Below are 25888 nucleotides of genomic sequence, written 5' to 3'. Positions count from 1 at the left end.
ACTCTTAGTATATTTCCTTTTCACTAAGGGAACTATAATAGTCTTTTTCCAGTTATCACAGATGTAGTCTTCCACGTACAATCACATTTGTAGCATTTGGTTCAATTCCACTCTTGGAGATTTTAGCAATCTTCTCATCCAATCTTTAATATCTTTCTTTCAGCATTCTCTCCCTCAGTTTCATCCCAAATCACATCATCGCTTTTATTCTTAATTCCACCCACTGCTGAAAGCTCTTTATTTAGCATACTTCATCTGCTTACATTTTTTCCCCATCAGAATTGCTCTATATCTTCTCTGTTCTTTTTAACCATTTCTTGCTTTCATTTGGCTACATGCTTTTGCAGCTATCTTTTTCTCTATGTGCACTTTATACATATTATCTTTCTTTCATCCTCATTTATTGCAGGAATCAGTCTTTTCTAGCATTTTATTCCTGTTCCATGTTTCACAGAGTATCCTTTCTCACATAACATTACTTACTAGTAACATTAAAAAAAATTATAGTATAAATGATATAATTTTTCCATCAACCAAATTCGTTTCCACCAAAATAACAAAGTTGTTTAAACTCTGGTGCCAATGTTGTCAACACCTCTAGCACCCATTAAAGTTTTCACATTTTTTTTTTTTATTTAGAAGGTGGAGAATATACCCTAGACCTAGTCATACCTCTGCCAGCTGCAGTATTCCCAGCTAGCCTGAAGGACAATCACAATTTTAGCCTGTTTGGGCGAGGTGTGCTAAAAGCATAAACAAAACTCAGTTTACTGAAAGTATATTCCCCCTATTTTATGCAAGGTAGAATCTCTGATCTAAGGTCTATTTTGTAAATTAACGTAGGCTTCCCCACATCCCACCAACTTCCAGATATATGCAGGAATACCTATACTCACTTTGGTTACCAGAGCAGAAGAGACATCTTGAAAGCAGTGGAGCTTGTTATATCTTCCCATTTAATTAAAATGAAGAAAGGGCTATAAAGTTCCCATTATCATAAAGTTGGGAAATACTTGCAAGCACAATGCCCTCGGAAGCTGAAGCCATACAGATTTCAGATGGATTCCCAGAGAGGTTTGGGAGCAAAAGAGGTTAAAATTCAAATGAAAGGGATTTCTGTGTAAATTTTTAAATCAAAATAGCACATAAAATGATGGAGAGATTGCTATGCCAATAACCTGTCAAATTTCAGGAAAAAAAATTGATTCAACGTTTGGGAAGTTAGGATGCAAGAAAAAATGTTTCAACTTTGCCTTCTTCTTATTTGGCACCAAATGGGAAATTCCCCCAGGATAAAACAGCTATGATTCACAGTGAAATAGTGAAATACAGTGAAATAAATACCCCTGATAAGATTGTTCCCATCCATTACATACTCCCACTTATTTTTTAAATGGAGCGTTTGAAGGGAAAGTGCTAATAGGAGCCCTGGTTGTTGAACACCTTCTGCCTCTTCCTAATAGACATGGCATTTGAAGCTGCAGATGTTTCACCCTACAATAGAAACTTTTACTTCAAAAAGGTTGAACAGTTCTGAAAAATCCACTTTAGTGATGAAATCGGGTCTTTCTCTGAGAAGATGCACTCCCTTCTCCTGTATGCAATGTATCTCTGAACAATAGTACAATTTCCTTTGCAACTGAACAATTTTCTGGTAACAAACTTTATTCTGTGACAGCTAATAAACATTCCAATGTTTCTGATGATGGATTACAGGGCATGCATTTTGACAGGGATGGCACTATTTATTAGCCCAATGCTTTAGACTATTTTCCCTTAGTTAAAAATGGTTAATGTCCTCCCATTATGCATATACACATCAATTCTGCCACCTTGTGGTAATGTAGCATTTTGCACAAGGCTATATGTAATGTACATTTTGGTGAAAAAAATAATTTGCCTCTTTCAGATTTTCTGAAGGCTTGCATACTTTTAATGCTGATCAGAACTTCATGTGGTATCTGCTGATATCTAAAGGGAGACAACTAAATATAATACTGTTATGCTTTCAAACTTAATAAGACATCCTTATGTCTTTATTTATTAATATATTTATTTCTTTATTCATTAATAAATTTTATTTGTATCCCACTTTTATTTTTTATAAACAACTCAATATGTAACACAAACTTCTATCTTATTAATTATGGTTTGCATGTTATATGAAATTCAAACTCCTAATATGATTTTTAGAAAACAATGCAGAAATATAACATATGAACAAACTGAATCTCACAGACAAATCACTATCTTAGATATCAATATCTTAAACAGTTTCTTAAGTCCATACAAAATATTGTCTTATCCATGCATAGAGAGCTTCTAAAACATTTCCACTCATCAATTTTGGGTGGGTAATGGGTAGGACGTGATGCCTATAAAACTGAGTTTCAGGAAGATTCAAAGTTTGGTGAAAATGTTTGCAGTGCAGATAGTTCTATAAATGATAGTAATATCACAGTTGAGTTAAAAATTAAATTATGATGCTTATTGGTTTTATATCAAGATTATAAAAAATAGAGTGCAAAAATACAAAGAATAATGAAATACCAAATGACTAATAAATGACCTTCATCACCTTTATGATGGATAACATTTTAATATGATGGATAACTAACCATGGTTGGAAAATAGAAATAAAATATTAATATTCTCTTATCTTTCTATTGATAAGAGGATTGAATACGTTTTGATTTTCTTGATGTGAAAAAGCATGAGGTTTTGCTAACTATTTTAAAGATTTAGGCTCCATTTTTAGATCAAGCTTGGATAAGTAAGAATGATATGTTTATCAAGTTGCTAGTAGATTGATTTGATAGTTCTGACACAAATCTCGGAAGCATGATATTCCAAATTGAAGAAAATAAATATGCATATCTTTAAAATGCCAAGCATTTTCATAACTGTTAATCTGCAGATACTTAATGCTGTGAAAGCTAGCCCAGTTATTAATTAGGAAGTGAAGCAGTCTTTATATTGTTGCTGTTGTTACGAACGATTAAACAAATACAAAAAGAACCCAATACAATTTAAAAACAAGAAACAATATAAAAGCCTACTGTATTTAAAAAGCATCATAAGATACACAAAACTCACAGCTCATATTCCCATTCATCAAATTCAGTATAGCCACAACACTGGCATAACCACACTCCTGTTTTCGTGTCTTCAGGGCTCTGCAAAAAGCCAGGAGAGTCAGGGCCTATTGAATCTCCAGGGGGAAGATGTTCCACTTGGTGGATGTTAAGAGCAGAAAAGGCTCTCTTTTGGACATTCTCTGGCTGATGGGACCCTGCATTATGCTCCTCCTGCAAAGATCTGATGAGATGGGTAGATGTAACTGGAGAGAGGTGGTCCTTCAAATACAGTAATTCAAATGTATACTTGCTACATTCAGGTGAAGCAAAAACTCTTGATTTGTAAGCTGAACTCTGCCCCTAATAGATTTGTTTTCTAATAATAGAACTGTTGAAATGCTATTTCATCACATCTGAGATTGAAATCTGTAGTGTACAAAGCATTTTCTGTGTGCCTGAAGTTGGCCCCAAGTCTAATTTTTTCATGAGTTAAATGTGCTGTGATTTGCTTTGATTTTTAAATAATGTATTCCTAGGAACAGACAATAATCTTGGCAGATTATGAATGAAATGGCTGTCCTGGATGACCTGTCAGGACCTGGATGGGGATTGCACACTTCCCTAGGTACTTTAATATCATATTGGATCACCTATAAGGGTTGCTTTAAAAAGAGGGGGGGTTGGAGATTGAATAGATTGGTTCCCCTTCTTCATCAGTAGATGGTTCCAGCCTATTGTAATGGGGAATGAGACAGGCCAGATAGTCTATGACATATTGGATTCCATATGTAGTCCTCAGTCCTTCTTTTAACATGTATAGTATATGTCTTTGGAGATTCTCAATCATCCAGGTCATAGGTGGTTTTTCAAGAGGCAACAGGACTTTCCGGTTTTTCTTTGAAGATGTTTCACTTCTCATCCAAGAAGCTTCTTCAACTCTGACTGGATGGTAGGAAATGAAAGGATTTATACTCCTTGCAGACAACTGGTCATTTGCATTTTCTTAGCGAGTCATTTAGCGAGGGGCAGGATACCACATCATCTATCTCCAGTCTACAACACAGTCCTTTCAGCAGTTCCAAGAAGGCTCCCCACCCATTTGCACCATTCAGGTGACCCTGATGACACAGATAAACCTCAACAACTCGCTAAAAGAATGCAAATGACCAGCTGTCTGCAAGGAAAATAAATCCTTCCTAAGATTTGACCTAAAGTAAATGCAAAATACTTCACTTTCAAAAATAGTACAATGACAAATGGAATATTTCTGAAGAAAAAAGAGCAGTTACTCTACATAGAAGATATTTAGAGCACCTTTCTCTCATGGGGGGTGTACCAGAGAAAAGGCATGAATACATCTTTTCATTTGTCAGAAAAATTAAGTAGGTAATATTTTCCCTTTTAGGTTTAACTTTTAAAATACAGTACTCTTAAAGTGTTCTCAAAGCCGTTAAAATTCCAGTCCTTGTTTTAAAATCATTTTTAATATACCCACACAGATTCAATGAATATTTTAAGGTATTTAATGCAATTTAGATCACTAGCTCGTAGCTTTTTATATCTATGTCGCAGCTATGTCACACAGCTACTATGTAACTGTAGCTCTCTAGAACCAGGATCCTTTTATTACAGAAATACTCCCGTTATTTCTTGAAAGACAGGCACATATTTATACGCATTCTGTTATTCTATTTTTTATTCATAGTAAGTTTTTAAACTCCTTAATATTTCATTGACTTGTGTTTCATTGTAGTAGAGTATATACATTTAGACACCTCTGCACCAAAGTGTAGCAAGTTGGCCCTTCTGGAATAAATTAATCTTTCTCACAATCGCTGCTGTTGGAATCACCACAATTTTGAAGTGTTGCTACTGTTTTCACACAGAAAAAATTTTTCCACACTCTGGAAGGGAGTGGAAAGTCCTCCTGTTTATTATTCCTTTCATTCTCTTCTGTAGCATCAGAAGTGCACAGGGTTTTAGCTTTCTTCTTTGGTAGAAGAGATGTCAGGATAATAAGATACTTTAAGATTTATTATGTGTTAACTGTTAAGGAACCAATTTAGAATTAAAAAGACAAAGGGAAACAAGGAAATGAGGATTCCTGTCCACATGAGGATTCCTGTATATAGCAAGTACACAAAGAAGAGTTCAGTTTAATCTATAATACACATTGTATTATATCTAGTCCCATTTTTTTGCAGAGAATAAATTTCTTCTGATTTTCCAATCCTCGTTCCAGGACTCGGACAATTGGTTTTCCCTTGGAAGGAGCAAGCCAACAATGGTTTCCTCTTCCTGTTGGGAATATATAATATAGAACGAACATCCAACAGGGTCCATTTTCCATCTTTCAAAATTAATCTGTGAAGAGCTTTCTTGCTCCTAATTGATTACTTACAGTTCGAGTTTCCTGGGCTTTGCTGGACTCCATCCTCTATCTAGATTGATAAATTAGGTTTAATTCTTTTGTATCTGAACATTTAGGAGTATTTTTTCCTCCTCTTCACTACATCATCTAGAGTTACATCTACTAAGGTTTCAGAATCACTGATTTAAATCCCAGCAATGTAAACAAAATGAAATTATTTTATCAGAACTTGGACCAGTATCACTAATAAGAGAAAGGAAACAAGATCGCCACGGCAAACCCATTACCAAACAATCATAAAACAATAGAACAATGCATCTAAGTCAGAGTTTTACAAAACTGTATGGCTCAGTAAAGGTATTTGGCAACTTGGAATATGAGTGAAAACATGGTTTAAAAATAATGAATATAAAATTTATCTGTATGTCCCTTAAATTTGGATATAATTGGGGAGAGCAAAACATGTGTCAGCATATCATACACACACAAGGGAGACAGTAAAAAGAAACGGGCAAGAGTTTAACCTCCCTAGAGCCACGAAAGCTATGTCTCTGAGGATATGGTCTCATGAAATCTACCCACCTAGAGGGAGGAAGGAAGAGCATTAAAACCAGCTATAGAAAAAGACCATCTATATTTACTCAGGATTAGATGTGCAAATACCACACAATAAAGGGCTTGCAGTGGTTTAACATAAGGGTCCTCAACCCCTGGGCTGTGCAAGAAGCGGGCGAGCGGGCTCATGCGCACAGCTCCACTTGTGCAAGTGGCACAAGTGGATTTGCTCTCCCCCCCCCTCCGCCAGTCCACAAAGGTGGAAAGGTTGGAGTCTGTTGGTCTAACATTTGGCTAGAAATTGTAGGAAGAGCGGTGAGATCATTCTCATGATCTATGTCTCCAATTTGCTCCTTTACTAGTGACCATATTCAGAAGAGAGGCTGAGACGACAAAATTCATTCATACAAGTTTGATACCAACAGCATCAACTATCACAGCAGAGGTAACAATCCTGTAGGATCAAACATGATTCCAAAGCATGAAGTTCTCAGAAATGTAAATTCTAGATCTTGCAAGTTCCTCACCATAAGACCCTCGAAAGAAACTTGTTCTTCAGACTGAATGACAGCTCTGACAATATTTCACTGTTCCTGTTCTTGAAAAATATATGCCATTCTATTTGTAGTCAAATAATCAGGTCAACATTTATACTCCTTTTATCAGAGGCACCATAGATATTAAAAAATGTAATTCCTGGTTTAAGTGGCAAAAATGAAAGGCAAAAAGCAAACAAAATAGAAATGCCATTTCTTTCCGATAGAAATCCAAGGATTCAAAATGTATCTACTTGCATTTTCAGTCTCAATTGCTCTGGTCAATTAAACGGAATTATGGTCTGTCAAAACAGAGATCTTCCTTAAGACAAGATTCACCCTTACTGTAAAAACAACCGAACAATCTAATGAAATTAGATATATTCATACACAGATGAAATATGAAAATTAGACTTCAAGGAGATTTGAAACAGATATTGAATTTATTGGTCAGCTATGAGTAGGAAAATACATTGGTAAAGAAAAAAAAGACAACCCTGTATATAAATATAATACTAGCTAGTTAAAATTTGACCAAGAAGAAAGTTCCACTGAAGAGAACAGTAAAAGCCCTTGTTTACCATCAGACCATATTCAATTTCCCATTTATCATATTGAAGAGCTGCCTATGGACAAATGCAACATTCTTTGAGCTTAGTGCAGATGATGTGCTGGTTTTTTTTTGTTTTTGTTTTTTTGTTACACATATGGTAAACAAGAGTTAGTCCAGTGCATTACACGTTATACAGAAGTACTGTGAATAGAGACTATCTAAAATTTAGACACTACTTAAACATACCAAGATTACCTACATTTTAAAGAAGCTTACACAACTGAAAAGTATATCAGGAGTTAACATATATGAAAATACTGTGTCAGGCTGGATGGGAAAATAAAACAGACTCACTACTTAAGCAGTAAATTTGACTTGGAAATTTGCAGTGATTAACTCTGTTGAAAAATGGTAGTGCAATTATTTTGTCTTTGAGTTCTTTGTCCTATGGATGAAGTGAGAACTTGACATCTGAACCTACTATTCTATATTTAAGCCACAGCAAAATTCATATAATTTTATCAGAGATTTACATAAGTGGGTGCAAGTCTGCATTTTGAATGGTTAGTTTTACAATGGAGACTTTGTATGTTTTAAACCCACAAATAAACAGGGACAAAATAATTACACACATACCCTCGATATTTTTCTCGGTGATCTTAACATTTCAAAATCCCTAACGTTGATATTTTCCATTTAAGTTTTGTTAACAACTGAATGTATGCACATTTCAGAACCAAACAGATATATGTAGTTCTTTTCTTAAATTAGGGGACAGGGACAGGACACTTCATGCCCAGCAATGCTCTACGCTTTTGACTTAATATATGTGATTACATTAATAAGAAATACTGAACATATATTATGGCAACATCCAAAGCCACCTTAAGAAAATAAAGTGTTAAAGTTACTGGAAATTAGCATTTTGTGAAGACATCGTTTATTGCATTTTATTTATTAAATATCTGAATTTGTTTGATGCAGAAAATTATTTAAAAATAGTATTACACTTGGTGCAATTAATGTTATTCAGTAAAGTTGCAGAATATTTCCTCAAAGTGAGCTTCAATTCATTGCTGCAGGATTTGACCAAAGGTCCACTGATGCCAAAGGGGCTCTATTGTTTCTGAGGAGATTTTATTCATCTTCTTATCCAAACATAGAAAATTAATTTGAGCAGTTTGGAGACTGCAATATGCCCAGGCAAGAATAGAAGAGCACCTGAATAGGCTTCTAAGCACTGAATATGCTACCACAAATTCATACAGATATGTATTTAAGACGGAACAATTAAAGGTGAAAATGGATTTGTAAAGCTTAAACCTTTAAGATTTACCAAGTGCACTCAAGCTCCAAATTAAATGGAAAAAAAAAATCAACTCCTTCCAAGAAATATAAAATGTATAAGTGCTTCCCTTCTATAAAGCTTTCTGGACATACTACTAAATAATCCAGATGATCAGGAAACAAAAGAGTTGCAAAATATGACAAGCTAAATTGGTTCCACTGTCAGAGAAAATTGTCATGACATATATTACCAACACATTGTTAAGGAAAGATGAGTAAAACACCTTTTATTCACACTTTTACAAAATAACCCCAACCAAAAAAAGAACAAAAGAACAAAAAACCATCACTACTCATTGGATCTACTACATCAATTGTTACCAGCATTCCGATGTACTGATTATAAACTGGACATGTTTGGTATTTGAATAACTAAAAAAAAAACCCAAACAAACAAAAAACAAAAAAACCCCACAACAACAACGACAAACAGAAAAAAAATCAGGTCCTAGACAAGGATTCAAGATCTCCCTTTTCTACTGAAACTTTAAAATGTTTTAAACATGAATTCATTGCAAATTTATTGTTCTCTTCAAAACAAAATGGTTAAGCACTTCTAAGTGCAGATAATTTCCTCTTTATAAAATATTCAATTATTAAGATCCATTTTTATTTTTTAAAAAGTCATTATTTTCAGAATCTCAATACAAGAGCGAGCTTTTATTTCTCTGCCTGCAGTTGAAACAAAAGCAGTTTGACCAAGTTCTTTCTTTATATAAGGTAATATTGAATGTATGCCTACTAAGGATTCGATAAAATTCCCCTTTAGAACAAATTGTGTATGTGTGTGTGTATACAAATACATACACACACGGCTTTCAAATACTAATGGCACTATGTGGGTACACAATTTTATTTTTGTTGACACTTTACAGAAAAGGACTTGGTCACTTTAATGATTGATCTGAAATGTTGTCTAGGGAACCTGTACTGAAAAAGCATTTCTAATTACACTGCTTCATAAAATAGAAGACGGCATACTTAATCTTCAAGGAATGGCGACTGAGGAATACAGTTAAATTGAAAAAGGAATTCACATGATGGTATTTAGTGGGGGAGTGAGGCTAGGAAAGAAACAGCATTATGCAATAACATTGAAAGAAGCAGTGCAGGGGTATCAGAAGCTTAGAATTTGTGTACCCACCATCTGAGCATGTTCATAAAAGTGATATTCCAACGCTTCACAAAAGGAAAACAAAATAGATGCCACAGCTTATACAAAAGTATCTTCATAAAATTTTCACAAAATGTTAACATTATTTTTTAAAAATAAAAGAGGATGCCCAGGTTCCCTCTGCATGCACAGGCAGTGCTAATTGAGAACAAAATCAAGCAGGCACAGTGGAGATAGGAAATTGGTGACTCAACACAGAAACTAAAGAGCTGTACACAATGTTCTGCCCAACCCACTTCTGACAGGAAAAATGCTAGAGTGATCAAACTGATGAGTGCTATCCATCCACAAAAGCCTAATCAGACACTGCTTAGCTTATCTGTTCCAAAAACAAGTGAAAGTTGCCACTTTAAGTTAAAAGAAAGAAAGAAACGGATGCATGTTAACTATGAATTTACCAAATTCAGATTTAAAAGCGGTGTTCTCAATTTTAAAAAATGAAGTAGTACATATGGGCTAAAAGCCCTAACAGTGCAAATCATTAGCAGAGAAAATCTGGTGCAACTTCTTTTACAAGCTGGCCTTTATAACACATGAAACAGATAAAAATTTAGCCTTAGTTTACAATACAATCATTTTCCAAATCTGATTTTTTTTAAAGTACAAAATCTCATAAATCAGGTTTTCTGTTGTTCATATACAATCAATAAAGGCTAAATTCAAATTCTATATTTTACAAACAAACAAGTCTGAAAAAGAAGGGAGTGAAGTATGGAAGAATGGTCTTTTGATTTTTAACTACTGGCCTCAAAAAGTAGTGCTACAGATATCTGTGCAAAAGAGAATTTATTATAGTAATTCCCTATTTTCAAGGCATGAAATATTACATTGGATAAAACAAACAGATTATTGGTAACAAATCTAAGAAAGGTGCCCATGCACCAATCCCTGTCTAACAGTATATAAAGCATGTTGGGCTCAGAATTGTGTGTCTGATAGCACCTGGCTTTTACTATTTCTTTAACAAATTATTAGATTTAAAATTAAGATCATTAAGAAAGATCCCTGTTGGCCATACCTCACTCCTCTATATTCAGATTTTACAATTTTACAAATTACATCGAGGTTGTCCTCTAAAATGTACTTGACTACCTCCTGCTAGGCAGATGGATTCCATTTACCGGGGGCAGGAAAGGCAGCACCAGCTCCAGTTGTGCAAAAAGTGAGAAGTGGTCAGAAGGAATGAGCGGGTGTGGACAGCCACTTATATTGTTCTCTATTAGCCAATGATGATCCAAAGGTCCTAAGATGCCAAGAATATTCAGCTGAGGTTTAGAATAGAAGATGTAATCAATAATACCCTAAAAAAGAGAGAAAGGAACTGCATAAATATCTTTACATTAATAAACTATAGGTTTGTATGAACACATTAATTTCATGTTAAAATATCCACTGGTGTATTTTTAGATGGCTGGCCTATGCAGAGTTCTCAGAAAATACCTACTCCAATATACATTTTCCTATAGTTTGAAATCAGATGTGGCATTACTACTTCAGTTTCCACTGCTTGTAGCTATCAGGTTGTCACTCCAATCCCCGCTGCCTGTAACATTTAATTTACAGTTCTCTCTATCCACAGCTGATGTGTGCAATAAATCAGCTCACATAACTACCGAATAGGAGAGGTATAAAAATGTAAAAACCATTTAAATATCTGGAACCATGAGCCAGGGAAGATGGCTTTTGCCATGCTTTCTTAGCTACCTGGTGTAACATATGCAGCATCAGAATGACTACCACTACATGTGTGAGTGGGCTGAAATACAGGACTTTGATAAGGGACATTTTAAAAATTGTCTTATATTTGTGATATTAAGAAATGGCCCCTGGTCCCAACTTCAGGAGATGAATTTGATTAATTACCTTCTGATCAAGATAGATCCACAATGAGAGAAAAACTGTTGTTTGCAGGAAAACAAGATCAGGTTTATGGCACCATAAAATATGGTGTGATATTTTGGTGTGAAGAGAAGAAAATAAGCTATAGTTACCACAGATGATACTGAAGTTACATAAACTCAGTTGTGAAACTAGTGGGATAGCTATCTATGGCGATGGCAATGGTTACGATATCCTTTTTCAAAAAGATTAAAAAACACAATGTCTAGACCAGTGATGGCTAACCTTTTTGTCATCGCGTTCCAAAAGCTGAGGGAGCGCGGGGTGGTCACGTGTGTGTGTGCCCACACCCATAATTCTATGCCCCCTGCCCCCCCCTGCATGTGTGCGCAACCCCTTCATGCTCCCCCTGCTTTTGGCATGTGATGGCACGGTGAGCCCGGTAGGTCCGTTTTTTCCCCTCCCCAGACTCCAAAGGCTTTCTAGGAACCTGGGGAGGGCAAAAACAGCCTTCCCCACCTCCCTGGAGGCCCTCCAGAGGCTGGAAACAGCCCGTTTGCTGACTTCCATTGGGCCCAGAAGGCCCAAAAATCAGCTGGGCAGCGTGCGCATGCGTGCTGCAGCTGAGTTAGGGCAACGCTCGTGTGCCCACCAATATGGCTCTGTGTGCCACCTCTGGCATGTGTGCCATAGGTTCGCCATCACGGGTCTAGACAAAAAAGGAGAGGTGATGTAAGAGTAGCCATAGAATCTGAATTGGTTTGACACATTCACGTAATCTCAAAAGATGGCATGTGAGATCCATAACTAAGGCCTTCAGAATTAGTGAGGCTTATTGTTCCCAGAGGCAGAACAGAAATCTTCATTCTGCTGGTTTAGAAGAAGTCCAATTCTACTTCTTAGGACAGAATATGACATTTTCAAAATGCTTAGAACTAAAATGTACACAATCCCATAGCCCTGGCTATGCTGGTTGGGGCCTAAACATCTGGAGAACACCAGATTGCTTAGCTACGGATAATTCTAGACTCTAGGTGAGACAATGGAGGCTAAATTAATTCCCCATTTGTCTTTCATAGTACACTAGTACCAGTAGTTCTTGGAAATACCAGTAATTTAGCCAATGTACATAGTAAGAATATTGCCTTGAACCAATACAACAGAAAAAAACATTCATCTTATTCAGAATCCAATATCTGAACCTTGCTGAGCCAAGGGTTTTTTTTTTCCAAAATCAGTATAGGAAAGGAGAAGAGACATGAGAGAAGCAACGATGAGATAATATGAAGTAAGAGTATTAGCTATAAATAGATTTCCTAATCTGGAGTTTATATATTCAAAAAATTAATATACTCTCATCCACTTAATGGCTTTGGGCAGCTTACAAAGGTGTGCTCAAAAACAAAAATATTAAACAAACTCCTAACATTAGAACACTGGTGGTCTGGCTAGCTATCTGTTTTAGAAGAGTAAAATAGATAACAGGACACTAAGTCATATGATCTGGTTCTGATCCATTGTCATCAAATTTTGGTTTAATATTCATTAAATTTGTAATTGTACTGTTACAAACTTCAATGTAATTTAAAACTGGGAATATATTCTTGAATTGTACATTACACACAAAATGTAAGTTCTCCCTATATCAAGACTTACTGATTTTGAGCTTTGGAGTGGAGCAGCAACAAACAATCTCTCTTCATGTTGTAAAAATAATGTGACCTCCGATTTGCAACTTTGGATTGTCAATATGTGTTTGTTGTGTGATTGCGAGCTGGCTATTTATCAATGCAATGAAAATCCTGATATTATTCCATGGGGTCAAATTTTAATGACATGTTTAAAAATTGGGCTAATTGTCCTGGCTGATTTGGCAGGGCAGGGCATTCTCTAGGTCAGTGGTCTCCAACCTTTTGGGCTCCAGGGACTAGTTCCGTGGAGAGAGGTTTTTCCGCAGACTGGAAGGGTTTCATGTGTTGCCTGCATCCCATAGATGGAGCTTTGTTTCTGATGTGCCCAGTTTGGTGCCGGTCCACAGACCTGGGGTTGGGGACCCCTCCTCTAAGTACCTTCAGCTAAGGAGTATTGACTAGAGGAGCCCAAGAGAGCCTTTTTTGCTGTGGCACCCACTGTTTGGAACATCATTCTCACATATTAGATTGGCTCTGGCTTTTTGTAAAGCCTTGAAATCTTGGCTTTGGAGCCTAGCCTAGTGCCCTGGGCATGTATTACGACCTATCGCTTGGCTGTGTGAATGATTGGTTAGATTATGCTGGCTGCTGTGAATTTTATTTATTTATTATATTGAATATTTTATGCATTTTATTTGTTTTATTGCAACCTGCCTAGAATCACATAAAAGTGAGATTCACAGCTATATAAATTGAAGAAATAAAAGGTTTTAAATGTACATAACATGTTTTGGTCATTTCCTTACTTGTGGGGTTTTTTTCCCCCAATTCCCCCCCTTTTTAACATTATACCCTATTTTTAAAAGCAAATAAAAACTCAGGTATTTTCTGAGCCCCCTCTAAGCTGTAATAAGAAAGAAGCTTGCTTCATCTCCTGAGGCCATCTGTTATATCTACAGAAAGCAGAATTAATCGCTAGTGTCAAATGTATCTCTGGCAAGATAAGCAGTAAGTGCTTCTTTGAGGTCAATAGGAGATGAGTCACCAAAGCCAAGTCTCTCTCGCCAGGCAGGGACAGGTCTGATTTATCAGATGAAAATGATAAAAGATCCACATGGTCAGTGATGTTATATGATTATTCCTTCATCAATGATGAATCAAATAGGATAATCTCAAACCGTCCCTGATCCTTAAGAATAAATGCCATCCCACTCCACTCATAGTAAGTGTTTCTTCAAAATTGTAAGTCCATCTCCCACATTCAGTAACAAATATGTCTTGTCCTGGTTTGTTCTCCCCAACAACCTGGAAATGCTCAAGATTTTCTGAGATGTCCTGAATTTACAGAACAATAAAAATAAACTACATGTTACCAACAACTAGCTCTAATCCTATGATGATCATTTCCAGAAACTTCATATACATATGAAATAACAGAACCTTAGGGGACACTTCTACATAATTACAACAGAAAATTATTTCTTTCTTTCTTTTCAATTTCCAAAGCCCTGCACATTCTCAGCCTGTACATCCCTAATTCCTACCATAATTGACTTCACATTTCATAATGTTTCTGGATTCGGTTTTCCACGCTAAACTACATAAACCTTAAAGCAACATTAGTGCAATGGGAATTTGTTTTAAGGAGTCATAATCTCTGTATAAAATCAATCTTACCTTGAAATCAAATGTGTAATTTGTGTAAGGCATTAAACCATTCTCATAGGCACTCTTCAACTTGAAACCATGAGTAATCCTTCCATTAGTAGTTCCATTTTTCCCATTATAACTGAAGTTAGTGAGACTCTCATTATATCTCAGTTCCTTGAAATCTTTATGATTTGTTTCTACGCCACCAGTGCTCAAATATTCAACCACACCTATTACAATGTAAATTAACAAAAGAACTATTAATAAAAAAGCAAATTTGTTCATTTCAGTACTATTGCTCCATCGTGGCCAAAGGAAAATATTACCATGCATTTCATTTTTATGCTGCTTTTATTGACTAAGAAGCTGGAAATATTTACCAGTTTATCATATTTTTTGTTTTCTATACGACAATAAGGATTAAGTATATGATTTGGACCAAATCAACTAAATTAAAGACACAATGATGTTCTACGTGTTTGTGAGCCAAAGGTTAATAAAACGAGCCTAACTGCACCACTGGTAGTCATTGACTTACAACCATTCATTTATTAACCGTTTGTAGTTACAAAGGTATTGAAAAAGTAATTTATACTTATAAAAAATGTAGCATCTCCATGGACATATAATCAAAATTCAGACGATTGGCAACTGGCATGTATTTGTGACAATTGCAGTGAACCAGGATTATGTGATCACCTTTTGCAACTTTCTGACAAGCAAAATCAATAGAGAAGCCAGACTGACAGTTGTTAAGTTACCATGTTACTAACTTAACTGTAGTGATTCACTTAACAGCTGTGACAAAAAAGGTTGTAAAATGGAGCAAAACTCACTTAACAACTGCCTTGTTTAGCAATGGAAATGTTGGGCTCAATTGTAGACGTAAATCAAGTACTACCTGTAGTTAGCATTCATATCGAATTTCAGTCTTGAAAATTCTTTCACTTCACCAATACTGTAATGCTTTACTGAAGGTCAGTAATTTTTTTTTTATTTATTTATTTATTTATTTATTTATTTATTTATTTATTTATTTATTTATTTATTTATTAATTAATTATCCCGCCCTTCTCCCCGAAGGGACTCAGGGCGGTGAACAGCCAAGAATTAAAATAACATACAATATAAAAGTTAAAATAATTAAAAATAAATTAAATTAAATGGCTGCTCCAATTTAAAACCCCTAGCAATACAATTAAAAAACTAACCCATAAAACCTATTCAGGCCAGGCCGGCTTGCTGAAATAAAAACGTCTTCAGGGCCTTACGGAAAGTGCGGAGATCCGGGATCAGCCGTATTCCGGGAGGTAGCTTGTTCCAGAGGGCAGGTGCTCCCACAGAGAAGGGTCTCCCCCTGGGGGCCGCCAGCCGACATTGCTTGACCGACGGCACCTTGAGGAGGCCCTCTCTGTGAGAGCGTATTGGCCGGTGGGAGGTTATCAGTAGCAGAAGGCGGTCTCGTAAATACCCTGGCCCTAAGCTATGGAGCGCTTTAAAGGTGAGAACCAACACCTTGAAGCGCACCCGGAAGACCACCAGGAGCCAGTGCAGCACGCGCAGGAGAGGTGTTATATGGGAGCGCCATGTCGCTCCCGTGATCACCCGCACGGCCGCATTCTGGACCAGTTGGAGCCTCCGGGTGCTCCTCAAGGGGAGCCCCATGTAGAGAGCGTTAGCGTAGTCCAAGCGAGAAGTGACGAGAGCATGAGTGACTGTGCATAAGGAATCCCGACTCAGAAAGGGGCGCAACTGGCGTATCAGGCGAACCTGATAAAAAGCCCCCCTGGCCACGCCCGTCATATGCTCTTCTAAAGACAGCCGTGTGTCCAGGAGGACGCCCAAGTTGCAAGCCCCCTCTATGGGGTCAATGACTCACCCCCAATAGCCAGCGATGGCGCCAGCTGGCTATATCGGGATGCCGGCATCCACAGCCACTCGGTCTTGGAAGGGTTGAGTCAAAGCCTGTTCCTCCCCATCCAGACCCGCACGGCCTCCAGACACTGGGACATCACTTCAAGGGCATCGTTGGGGTGGTTTGGGGTGGAGATGTACAGCTGAGTGTCATCAGCGTACAGATCGCATCGCACTCCAAATCCACGGATAATCTCACCCAGCGGCTTCACATAAATGTTGAACAGGAGTGGCGAGAGGACCGACCCTTGTGGCACCCCACAAACAAGGCGCCTCGAGGTCGACCTCTGCCCCCCTGCCAACACAGACTGCGACCGGTCGGAGAGATAGGAGAACCACCGCAACACGCTGCCTCCCACCCCCAATCCCTCCAGCCGGTGCAGCATGATACCATGGTCGATGGTATCAAAAGCCGCTGAGAGATCTAATAGGACCAGAACAGAGGAGCAACCCCTGTCCCGAGCCCTCCAGAGATCATCAACCAACGCGACCAATGCCGTTTCCGTGCTGTACCCAGGCCTGAAGCCGGACTGGCACGGGTCTAGATAGACGGTTTCATCCAGGTACTGGGGGAGCTGTTGCGCAATCATACTCTCAACAACCTTCGCAATAAAGCGAAGGTTGGAGACAGGACGGTAGTTAGCCATAACAGCCGGATCCAGAGAAGGCTTCTTAAGGAGGGGCCTCACCACCGTCTCTTTCAAAGCAGGCGGCAGGAAACCCTCCCCCAAAGAAGCATTTATAATCCTCTGGAGCCAGCCTCGCGTAGCCTCCCAGGTAGCCAGTACCAGCCAGGAAGGACACGGGTCTAGTAAACATGTGATTGCGTTTAACCTCCCCAGAATCCTGTCCACGTCCTCAGAAGTCACAGGATCGAACTCGTCCCAGATAACATTCTCAAGACCCGCCTCAGCCACACCGCCGGAATCTACCCAGTCAGAGTCCAAGCCTTCCCGAATCTGAGTGATTTTATCGTGCAGATACTGTGCAAAATCCTCAGCTTGCCCTTGCAAGGGGTCCTCCCGCGCTCCCTGATGTAGGAGGGAGCGGGTCACTCTAAACAAGGCGGCTGGGCGATTATCTGCCGATGCAATAAGAGCGGAAAAGTAATCACACTTTGCCGCTTTTATCGCCACTAAATAGGTCTTAATATGAGACCTAATTATTGTTCGATTGGATTCGGAGCGACTGGCCCTCCAACCACTCTCTAGGCTACATATGGGAGATTAGAAAAATTTCCAGCAGATGTAGTGAGATTGAATTGAAACTAAATTTATTAGATGTATTAGTTAAGGTGCTGGACTCGGACTAGAGAGACCTAGATTCAAGTCACCCTTGGCCATGGAAGCTCATTATGTCACTTTGGGAGAGTAATTTGAGGTCACCAAGTTAACTGACAATATTATTACTGTGGGGAAAACTGAAGGAGGAATAGTTATGTATGTCACCTTGAATATCTGTGGAGGAAAAGTGGAACAAAAATCTAATACAAAATGCTAAATCTATAAAAAGCTTTACACACCCATCCTCAATTAAATGCCCTCTTAACTTAGAACCTGAACAAGTGATGGTCAAGCAAAGACTTTAGAGTGCTTTGGATCTTTGCGACACATAATTTTGAATTTTGAACCATGTACAGTACAACTATTAGGGCACCTCTTACATTTTAATTTTGTACTCCATCTTCTGCCTTTTTTTATTCTTTGGAAGTAACTGAACCTGAATTCAGAACTGATCATTTTTGCACAACAGTGTGCTCAAGAAGAGCTTAGCAGCTTGAAGTTTCTGAAGTCCTAATTAACAGCAAGGAATCCATCCTACACTTTCAGAGGTATTTCAGTAAATAAAATCTAAACTCTTTTAGACTGTACAAAAAATTAATGAGTAATATCATTATTCTAATAATTAATTAGAATATGTATCTGCTTACCAGAATCTGGCAAGGAATTCAAATCTGCACACAGTACAAGTGGAATTGTTGCATGTTCCCCCGAAGCACTAGGTCTGAGATTCCGTGAGGCTTTGTCAATTATGTTCTTTACTTCAGAAAGGAACATCATGGTCTGAACCAACTTCACATCAGAATATTCTGGGTCCCAGTGCATGTGTGCATTTGCTACCAGAATCAGCTGTTTATCCATTACAGAGTGTGGCTTGCCAGCTAAAAACAAACAAACAAACATATACAATGTGGCAAGAATGGAATTGCACTGTATGAATCTCAATGGTTAATTCACTGTAGCCTACTTCTGGGCAACTAAATTAGAGATTGTCAATGGAAATTAACCAGGATTCATTAGCCTAGCTAGCCATTTTACCATTTAAAAAGAAAAATTAGCTCAATATCATTTTTGTTGGCATTATTACATTACTAACACAAAAACAAAAAGCCACGAAGATAGTCTACACACAAATTGTGTTACTTTAAAACAACTACTGCTGCTATCTATAACTATGTAGCCAAGATGATCTTTTAGTCTTTGTACTGTCTGCTCAGAAAATTAGAAGCAACATGTAATAATTTTGTAAATGGAAAAAACCCAAAGAAACTTAGGCCTAACCAGTAATTATACACCCTCTAAGGGCCCGTAGCAATAGAAAAGGACAGCAGCGTATCTTTAGCCTGACCCTCATTGTTGCTTGAACTCTCTATCTTCTAATGTAACTTCTACATTTTCTCTTCATAGAGGCTCCCTACATGAACAGAAATATGAGAATATCAGATCTCTAAGTCACACAGCGACTCCCATGAATAGACAATGGTCTCCCTTGCAGAAGAGATACCTTCACAATTAAAAAAGAAAGTGCCATGTTACTTAGAGGCAGGGATAAATGCTAATAAACTGTTCTACAACTGTTTTTATTCAAGTTGCCCCTTTGTGTGAATAACTAAAGACTCTGTTGTAGTACTATCAAAGAAATCTGTTCTCCTGTAACAGTACAAGGGATCAGCGTTTTTTATAAAGCAATTCAAAAGTGGCCTCCTTACATAGTTACATGAAATACTGTATATAAGTCCATTTTTAGTGTTTAACATATGATCTAATTTTCATTAGACATTAACAAAACATACACAGAAATATGAAAAGATGACATGAAAAGCAAGCTGTAATAACTCACAGAAATATTCATATTACATTTTTGTTTTCAATTTTCTGACATCAAAGGGTCTTTTGTACTGCAAAAATCAGATGTAGAGCCACCTCTTGTGTACTAAGTAAGATTGTCAGTTGTAGCTGGGTCAGATAAAATATTTTTCTTCGGTACAAGAACTGAAGGTTTGCTCTTTTAGTAATATTGAAAGCTAGGAAATTCTGATATGTAAAGAACAGGGGTTTTTTTCACTTCCAACTAGCCATGTTGAAAATAGGAATACAGGTAGTCCTCATTTAGTGACTGCCTTGTTTAGTGACTGTTCACAATTGCAATCATGATTGCAAACAAAAAAAAGTTTCTAGACATTTACAGGCCTAGAAAGGGGAGGGGGAGCAAAAGATTGTAAACACAGTTGCAGTTTCACTTAAAAACTGTGTTACTGAATAACTGATTTGCCACTCACAATTGTGGTTGTCAAATGAGGACTGCCTGAAAGGGCTAGAACTAGAAAAGTATTATAAAATAAATTTTCATTCTTAAATCAATCACAACATAGAAAGCTTTAAAGTGTCACTGATTAGGCATCCATCTTTGTTTTTTTTACAGCCCTTCTGAATGATTTTTCCCTCCCAAAGTAGGTGTGTGTGTGTGTATATATGAAATGAATCAATCCAATCTACTACTGGATTAACAACAAACTTACATGACATTTCTATTAACTCCTTTCGCAGTTCTAACAGCACAGCAACCCCAATGTTGTCTTTTGTCATGACTCTGTTCAGCATTGCTTCAGATCCTTCAGAGTTTGCCATAGCCAATTGGTTAAATTCAACAGTATGTTTTTGAACCAAGGTGAACCTTAAAAGAACACGGCAGAAACAAAGATGTCATTTCCCACTTTTAAAAAAATTTATACTTGACGCAGCTTATTTACTTAAGAACAGGCTTTTTAAAATATAGAAATGATATAGTGAAATGTAGTATCTATTTAATACAGACAATGCAATTACGTAATAGTTAAAATGTATTTAATGTAGACAGAGCAATGAAGTGATAGCTTATGCCATATATAAGTAAAGGTCACTCAGGCTGAATTTCTGAGTAGGCAAAAAAGACTAATTCATTGGCAGAATGAAACAAATAACAAGGTTAACAACATATGCACTGAGATGTCAGCATTTGGCTGCTAGCATTCATTTCCAATCTATATAAATTTTTAAAGGAGCTTTATGCCAATGTATGCTGTAAATAGCCTCTCTAACAAGGAAGTCTGGGGTTTTGCTCAAATTTAATAAAGTTAATAAAGTAAAAAACAAAAACAAGTAGTGTACTGGCAAACCAGTTTGAGAGCCTTGGTACTACAGTGGTTTAAAGCACCCTGTTATTAACACAGCTGCCTGCAATTTACTGCTGGTTCGAATCTCTCCAAGGCTCAAGGTTGACTCAGCCTTCCATCCTTTCTAAGGTAGGTGAAATGAGGACCCAGTTTGTGGGGGCAATAAGCTGACTTTGTATAAATATACAAAAGTATGAAGGCTATTGCTGAATGCACTGTAAGCCGCCCTGAGTCTCCGGAGAAGGGCGGCATATAAATCAAATTAAAAAAAAAAAAAAACCAGTTCCATATTATTGCCAAGAAAACAACTTGGATATATCCATGAAATCATTAAGAGTTGAAGAAGACGCTACTTTACTTATTCCTACTAAAAGAAGACCAAACTAAATTGTAGTCTAGTCCAAACTAAAAAAATGCTATGTTTATAATTGTTATAATTGTAACAGCTGATATATATATAGTCTTCTTTAAAAATAGAAGCACTTCATTTTGCAAATAATGTTATCTTGAATTCATCGTTTGAGAACCAAGTGAATTTTAAAATGTTACAGAATTATTTTAGTGAATCCTTCAAAATAATACTTAGCGAATGCTAGTGCTTCAGTACTATATAATGCAATGGGATGAACTCAATATATTAATTCACTTAAGATTCAGTATATTGATAGCTTCAAAACCAAGATAAGATAAAATTTAGTGATTTGGAAATTTACTGGTGGCAGCTATTACACCAAAAGTTCTTTTTAAAATCAGTTGCATTTTGCCAAAACAGATAGGTGAAATACCCTTTAAATATAAAGGGTATTTCATACAGCTTATTTATTTATTAGATTTATAGGCTGCCTTTTGACCTCAAAGTAGCAAATACAACATTTCCTCACATCATTTTTCCAACAACAATCACAACCTTCCAATAGAATGGATTGAGACAATGTGAGTGGCCCAAAGACATCCAAAGAATCTCCAGGGCTAAGAATGGGCTTCACTGAATCTTCCAGATCCTGATGTGGTATACTTTAACCAGTACAGATAGTCCTCGACTTACAACAGTTTGTTTAGTGACCATTCAAAGTTAAAATGGCACTTAAAAAGTGTCTCATGACCATTTTTCACACCTATGACTTTTGCTGCTTCCCCATGGTCACATGATCAAAATTGAACTGCTTGGCAACTGGCATGTATTTATGATGGTTGCAGTGTCCCGGAGTCATGTGATCACCTTTTAAGACCTTCTGACAAGCAAAGGGGGAAGCCAGATTCACTTAACAATCATTTCACTAACTTAACAAGTGCAGTGATTCATTTAAATGTGGCAAGTAAGCTCGTAAAAAGGGGCAAAATTCACTTAACAAATGTCTCACTTAGCAACAGAAATTTTGGGCTCAATTGTGGTCATAAGTCAAGGACTACCTGTATACCACACTGGTTTTTATTAAAATTGACAGTAAGTTAAAAACCTGTAACTGTTTAAGCATCATGTCTCATATTGTGCATTGAGAGAGTGAGATAAGTGAAAGAGAAGACAATTGCTTAAGATTGCCTGGCAATCTTATCGTGGAGGTTTTTTATATTTATTTGTTTGTATCCCACCCTTTATTAATTTTACAAATAAATTTATAAATAATTCAAGGTGACAAACAAAGATGTCTCAATTCATAGCTCAGTCAAAGTTTCTATGCTACACCAGGATTCTTACAGTGTAACTTCAACATAGGATATCTAAGATAAATATTCATATTCTTTCAGCTACAAATACACATTTATGTCAAGCACAAACTACAAAGAAAACAAAAAAACTGCTTTCAACCAATATACTAAACAATTCTAAACATCTGAATCTACATGGGAAAAAAATCAATACTGATTCTTCAATAGCAATCAAATCCCCTTGCTATTATGAAAATAATGCTGAAGAAACTGGTGTGCAAAATATTTGACGCCAACAGTTTCAAGTGCCAAACACCTCATTAAAATATGAAGTGCTCCATCTTGAATGGAGAGCAGGCTGTTTTGTATTGCTCTGAAGTATTTTGAGCTCAAATTAATTCTGTTCTCTTGTTTGCAACAGTCCCCAAACACTTTGAAACACTTCAGGTATGCCCATCTCATACCTGAAACAGGTATTTCACAACCTTGTGTGGGGCCATTTTGCGCCCAACATGGGTGTTTCAGATTTGAGGTAACTCAGATTGAAATGTATTTTACATTCTTACTTTAAAATCCACAGCCCCCTTTCTTCATACCTCATTAATGAACAGTTTTGCTGTTAACGGCTGAGGTATTACAAGATTCTTAAATCAGTAACTTATAAAAAGACCTTTTAATGCAAAGTAACTAAAGATAAAGATAAAGAAATAGCTTTTGTTGCAAAGAGAAAACTTGATTTTGTTATGCAAGTTAATGCATGTGATCCAGGGAAAAAGTGTTTGCTTACTTTTCTGTCTTAAAAAATATTGCACAACCATCAACATGTTTTCTTTCTTGTTCAGACATTGTCCTAGCTCTGGATTTTGGACTAAAGAATCCATTGTACCCACGTTCTTTCAATTCTGCTAGGAAAAAACTGTAGTACTGCTCGGTTTCAACCTCCTAAAATATAAGAAAGCAAATAATTAGTTAAATACAATATATTCATTTGTAATTATTACAAGGATTTGAATATCATCCAATTCCAAAAAAAACTCCAGGTAGTTTACAAAGTAATAATGAAAACATCACATTCAAAAACACCCATAAAACAAAAATCACGTTAACTGAAAACTGTTGACTGAAAACCAGCAAAACATTAAAATATACCCTTCTCCCAAAAGGCAGTCCAATACCAACATGAATGGCTTTGTGAAAGTAAGCTGTTCCATAACCTTGGGACTGCCATGATCAAGGACTACTTGTCAAGTGCAGGAAATGAGGAATCCAGGCAGTTCAAATGGTTTATTATATGCTAATGGGGTCTACAAGAATCTGAATTACTAACAGTCAAAGCAAACTAGTGGTAGATAAGAGTCAATGGACTGGATTTAGATCACTTGTGGGCATGAAGGGACTCGAGATTGATGATGTTTGACCTCTCCTTTGGGCTCAACCTGGTCATCTCCTACATCACCTCTCTTTACTTGTTGTAGACTGTATGCATGTATTCCTGGGATGAATAGACAGAATGGTTTGATTCTTACTATAATAGATGGCTGGGAAAATACATGAGAACTGAATCATGAATGATTTTATAGGCTGAAGACTGAAGTATGCATTGGAACTGGAAATCTACTAGTAACCACTGAATTTATAGAAGCATCAGATGTTATAGTCCTAAAGTTGCTAGATTTTGCCAGAAGCTATGTTTTCAGCCAACTGCAGTTTCTGAATTATCTTCAAACACAGACCCATTGTAATAGTGTAAATACAGCATTATGGGAGCAGAAGGCACAGCTTAAGGGCTTCGTAACTCAGAAGCTACCATAACAGAAGTGCCAGACAAAGCTGGGCAAAGACTCCCATGATCATGGCCTCTTTTTTTTAACTCAAGCAGAAGTTGCAAGTTTAGGAAACCACTCAAGTCGTAGACCTGTTCCTTCAGATCTAAACCAATTACTTATAGTATCTGATGATAACCAGACCAACTGAAAGAGCGGGACCAAGTTGTGTCAGTCAGCAAAATGTTTGCACATTTCCTTGTCTGATCCTTAAGCACCTGAACCTTAAGCACTTGAACTTCCAGTTGTGTAGATTCAAAGGCTGGCTCTTATGATTTAAAGTAGGCAAATGATAAAAAAAGTAGTTTAGCCAGTTTGCAAAATAAGGTGTTATTCCTGTGGATGTATGCTATATTTACATTTGTAGCCCATAGAATTTTATATTGTTAATAGCAAAGTAGTTTATGCATGGCTGCAGCTTTTTTACCATATAGAAGATTTTGGGTTAATGGCACAAAATAAGGCTTGACTTAAGCACTGGTATAAAAACTTGGCATGGAATAAGCACTCTTTCTAGCCTTCTAGCACTGAAAGAGTGACCAGTTGCCCAGATTATGCCTGGAGCATAGAATCTCCTACATGTCTAGTCCAGTGCCTTTAACCATTACATCAAACTGGTTCTCATGTGAATAGGATTTCATGTTCCAAAATAAAATGTTTGTGCAATGCATAAAGCTGGGGATGTGGTTCAGGACAAATGAGTTAATTTGTTGGCAAGCATGAGGAAGGTATAAAGCGTACCATTTTAGAAAAAAGTATCAACACTTTTGTTCAACAACTTTGGATTTGATAAGTCAATAATGAAGAACAGATACACTTTTCCGGGGTCTAGGTAGTAGAAATAAAAGCTTTGTGCATTTCCTTGGTTGGTCTCTGACAAGAGCTAATAGCACTTCTGAGCAGCTTGTAAGTATTCCAGGTTACAATGACCCATTCCAACTTCAACAAGGTTTTGAGCTTCTTCCAGTAAATGCCTCCAAGTTTCAAAGGCTACATAATAGCCAATAGTTTCTTGTCCCAGACAATATAGTGCAATTTTGATAAATTTAATTTTATCTAGTTACAGGCTAGATACAGGGAAGTAAGGTCTGTATTTTTGCTGTAGCTCGTAGTCAAATAACCTTTGGAGTCCTTGGAGCTCTCTCAGCTTGGTCGTTTGCTTGTTTGCAAATGTTTCATTACCCATCTAGGTAACATCATCAGTTCTTAGTGACATTACCTAGTCAGGTAATAAAATGTCTGCCAGTAAACAATCAAGCTCAGAGAGCACTAAGGACTCCACAGTTCTACTCTGAGCTACATATATTATCTTGTTGAAATAACATTTATTGTGATATCA

The 25888-nt window shown here is 37.0% G+C and overlaps 1 protein-coding gene across 1 annotated transcript in view; it reads right to left on the bottom strand.

The window, feature by feature from the left end:
- Positions 1-6959: 6959 nt before the first annotated feature.
- CNOT6 (CCR4-NOT transcription complex subunit 6) overlaps positions 6960-25888 on the bottom strand; it is a 55894-nt gene continuing 36965 nt past the window's right edge. Inside the window, exons 8-12 of the mRNA XM_034403079.3 lie at positions 23514-23668; positions 20447-20601; positions 18578-18808; positions 14761-14963; positions 6960-10914 (exon numbers count right to left, since the gene is read on the bottom strand). Of these exons, the coding sequence (XP_034258970.1) occupies positions 10702-10914; positions 14761-14963; positions 18578-18808; positions 20447-20601; positions 23514-23668 (957 nt within the window). The 3' untranslated portion in view covers positions 6960-10701. The remainder of the gene's footprint in view (positions 10915-14760; positions 14964-18577; positions 18809-20446; positions 20602-23513; positions 23669-25888) is intronic.

The sequence above is a fragment of the Pantherophis guttatus genome, chromosome 2 (assembly GCF_059756535.1).
Source record: "Pantherophis guttatus breed Tessera chromosome 2, ASM5975653v1, whole genome shotgun sequence".
Classification (NCBI taxonomy): Eukaryota; Metazoa; Chordata; class Lepidosauria; order Squamata; family Colubridae; genus Pantherophis; species Pantherophis guttatus.
The sequence above is the reverse complement of the archived record's forward strand: the minus strand, read 5'-3'. Positions and strand labels throughout refer to the sequence as shown.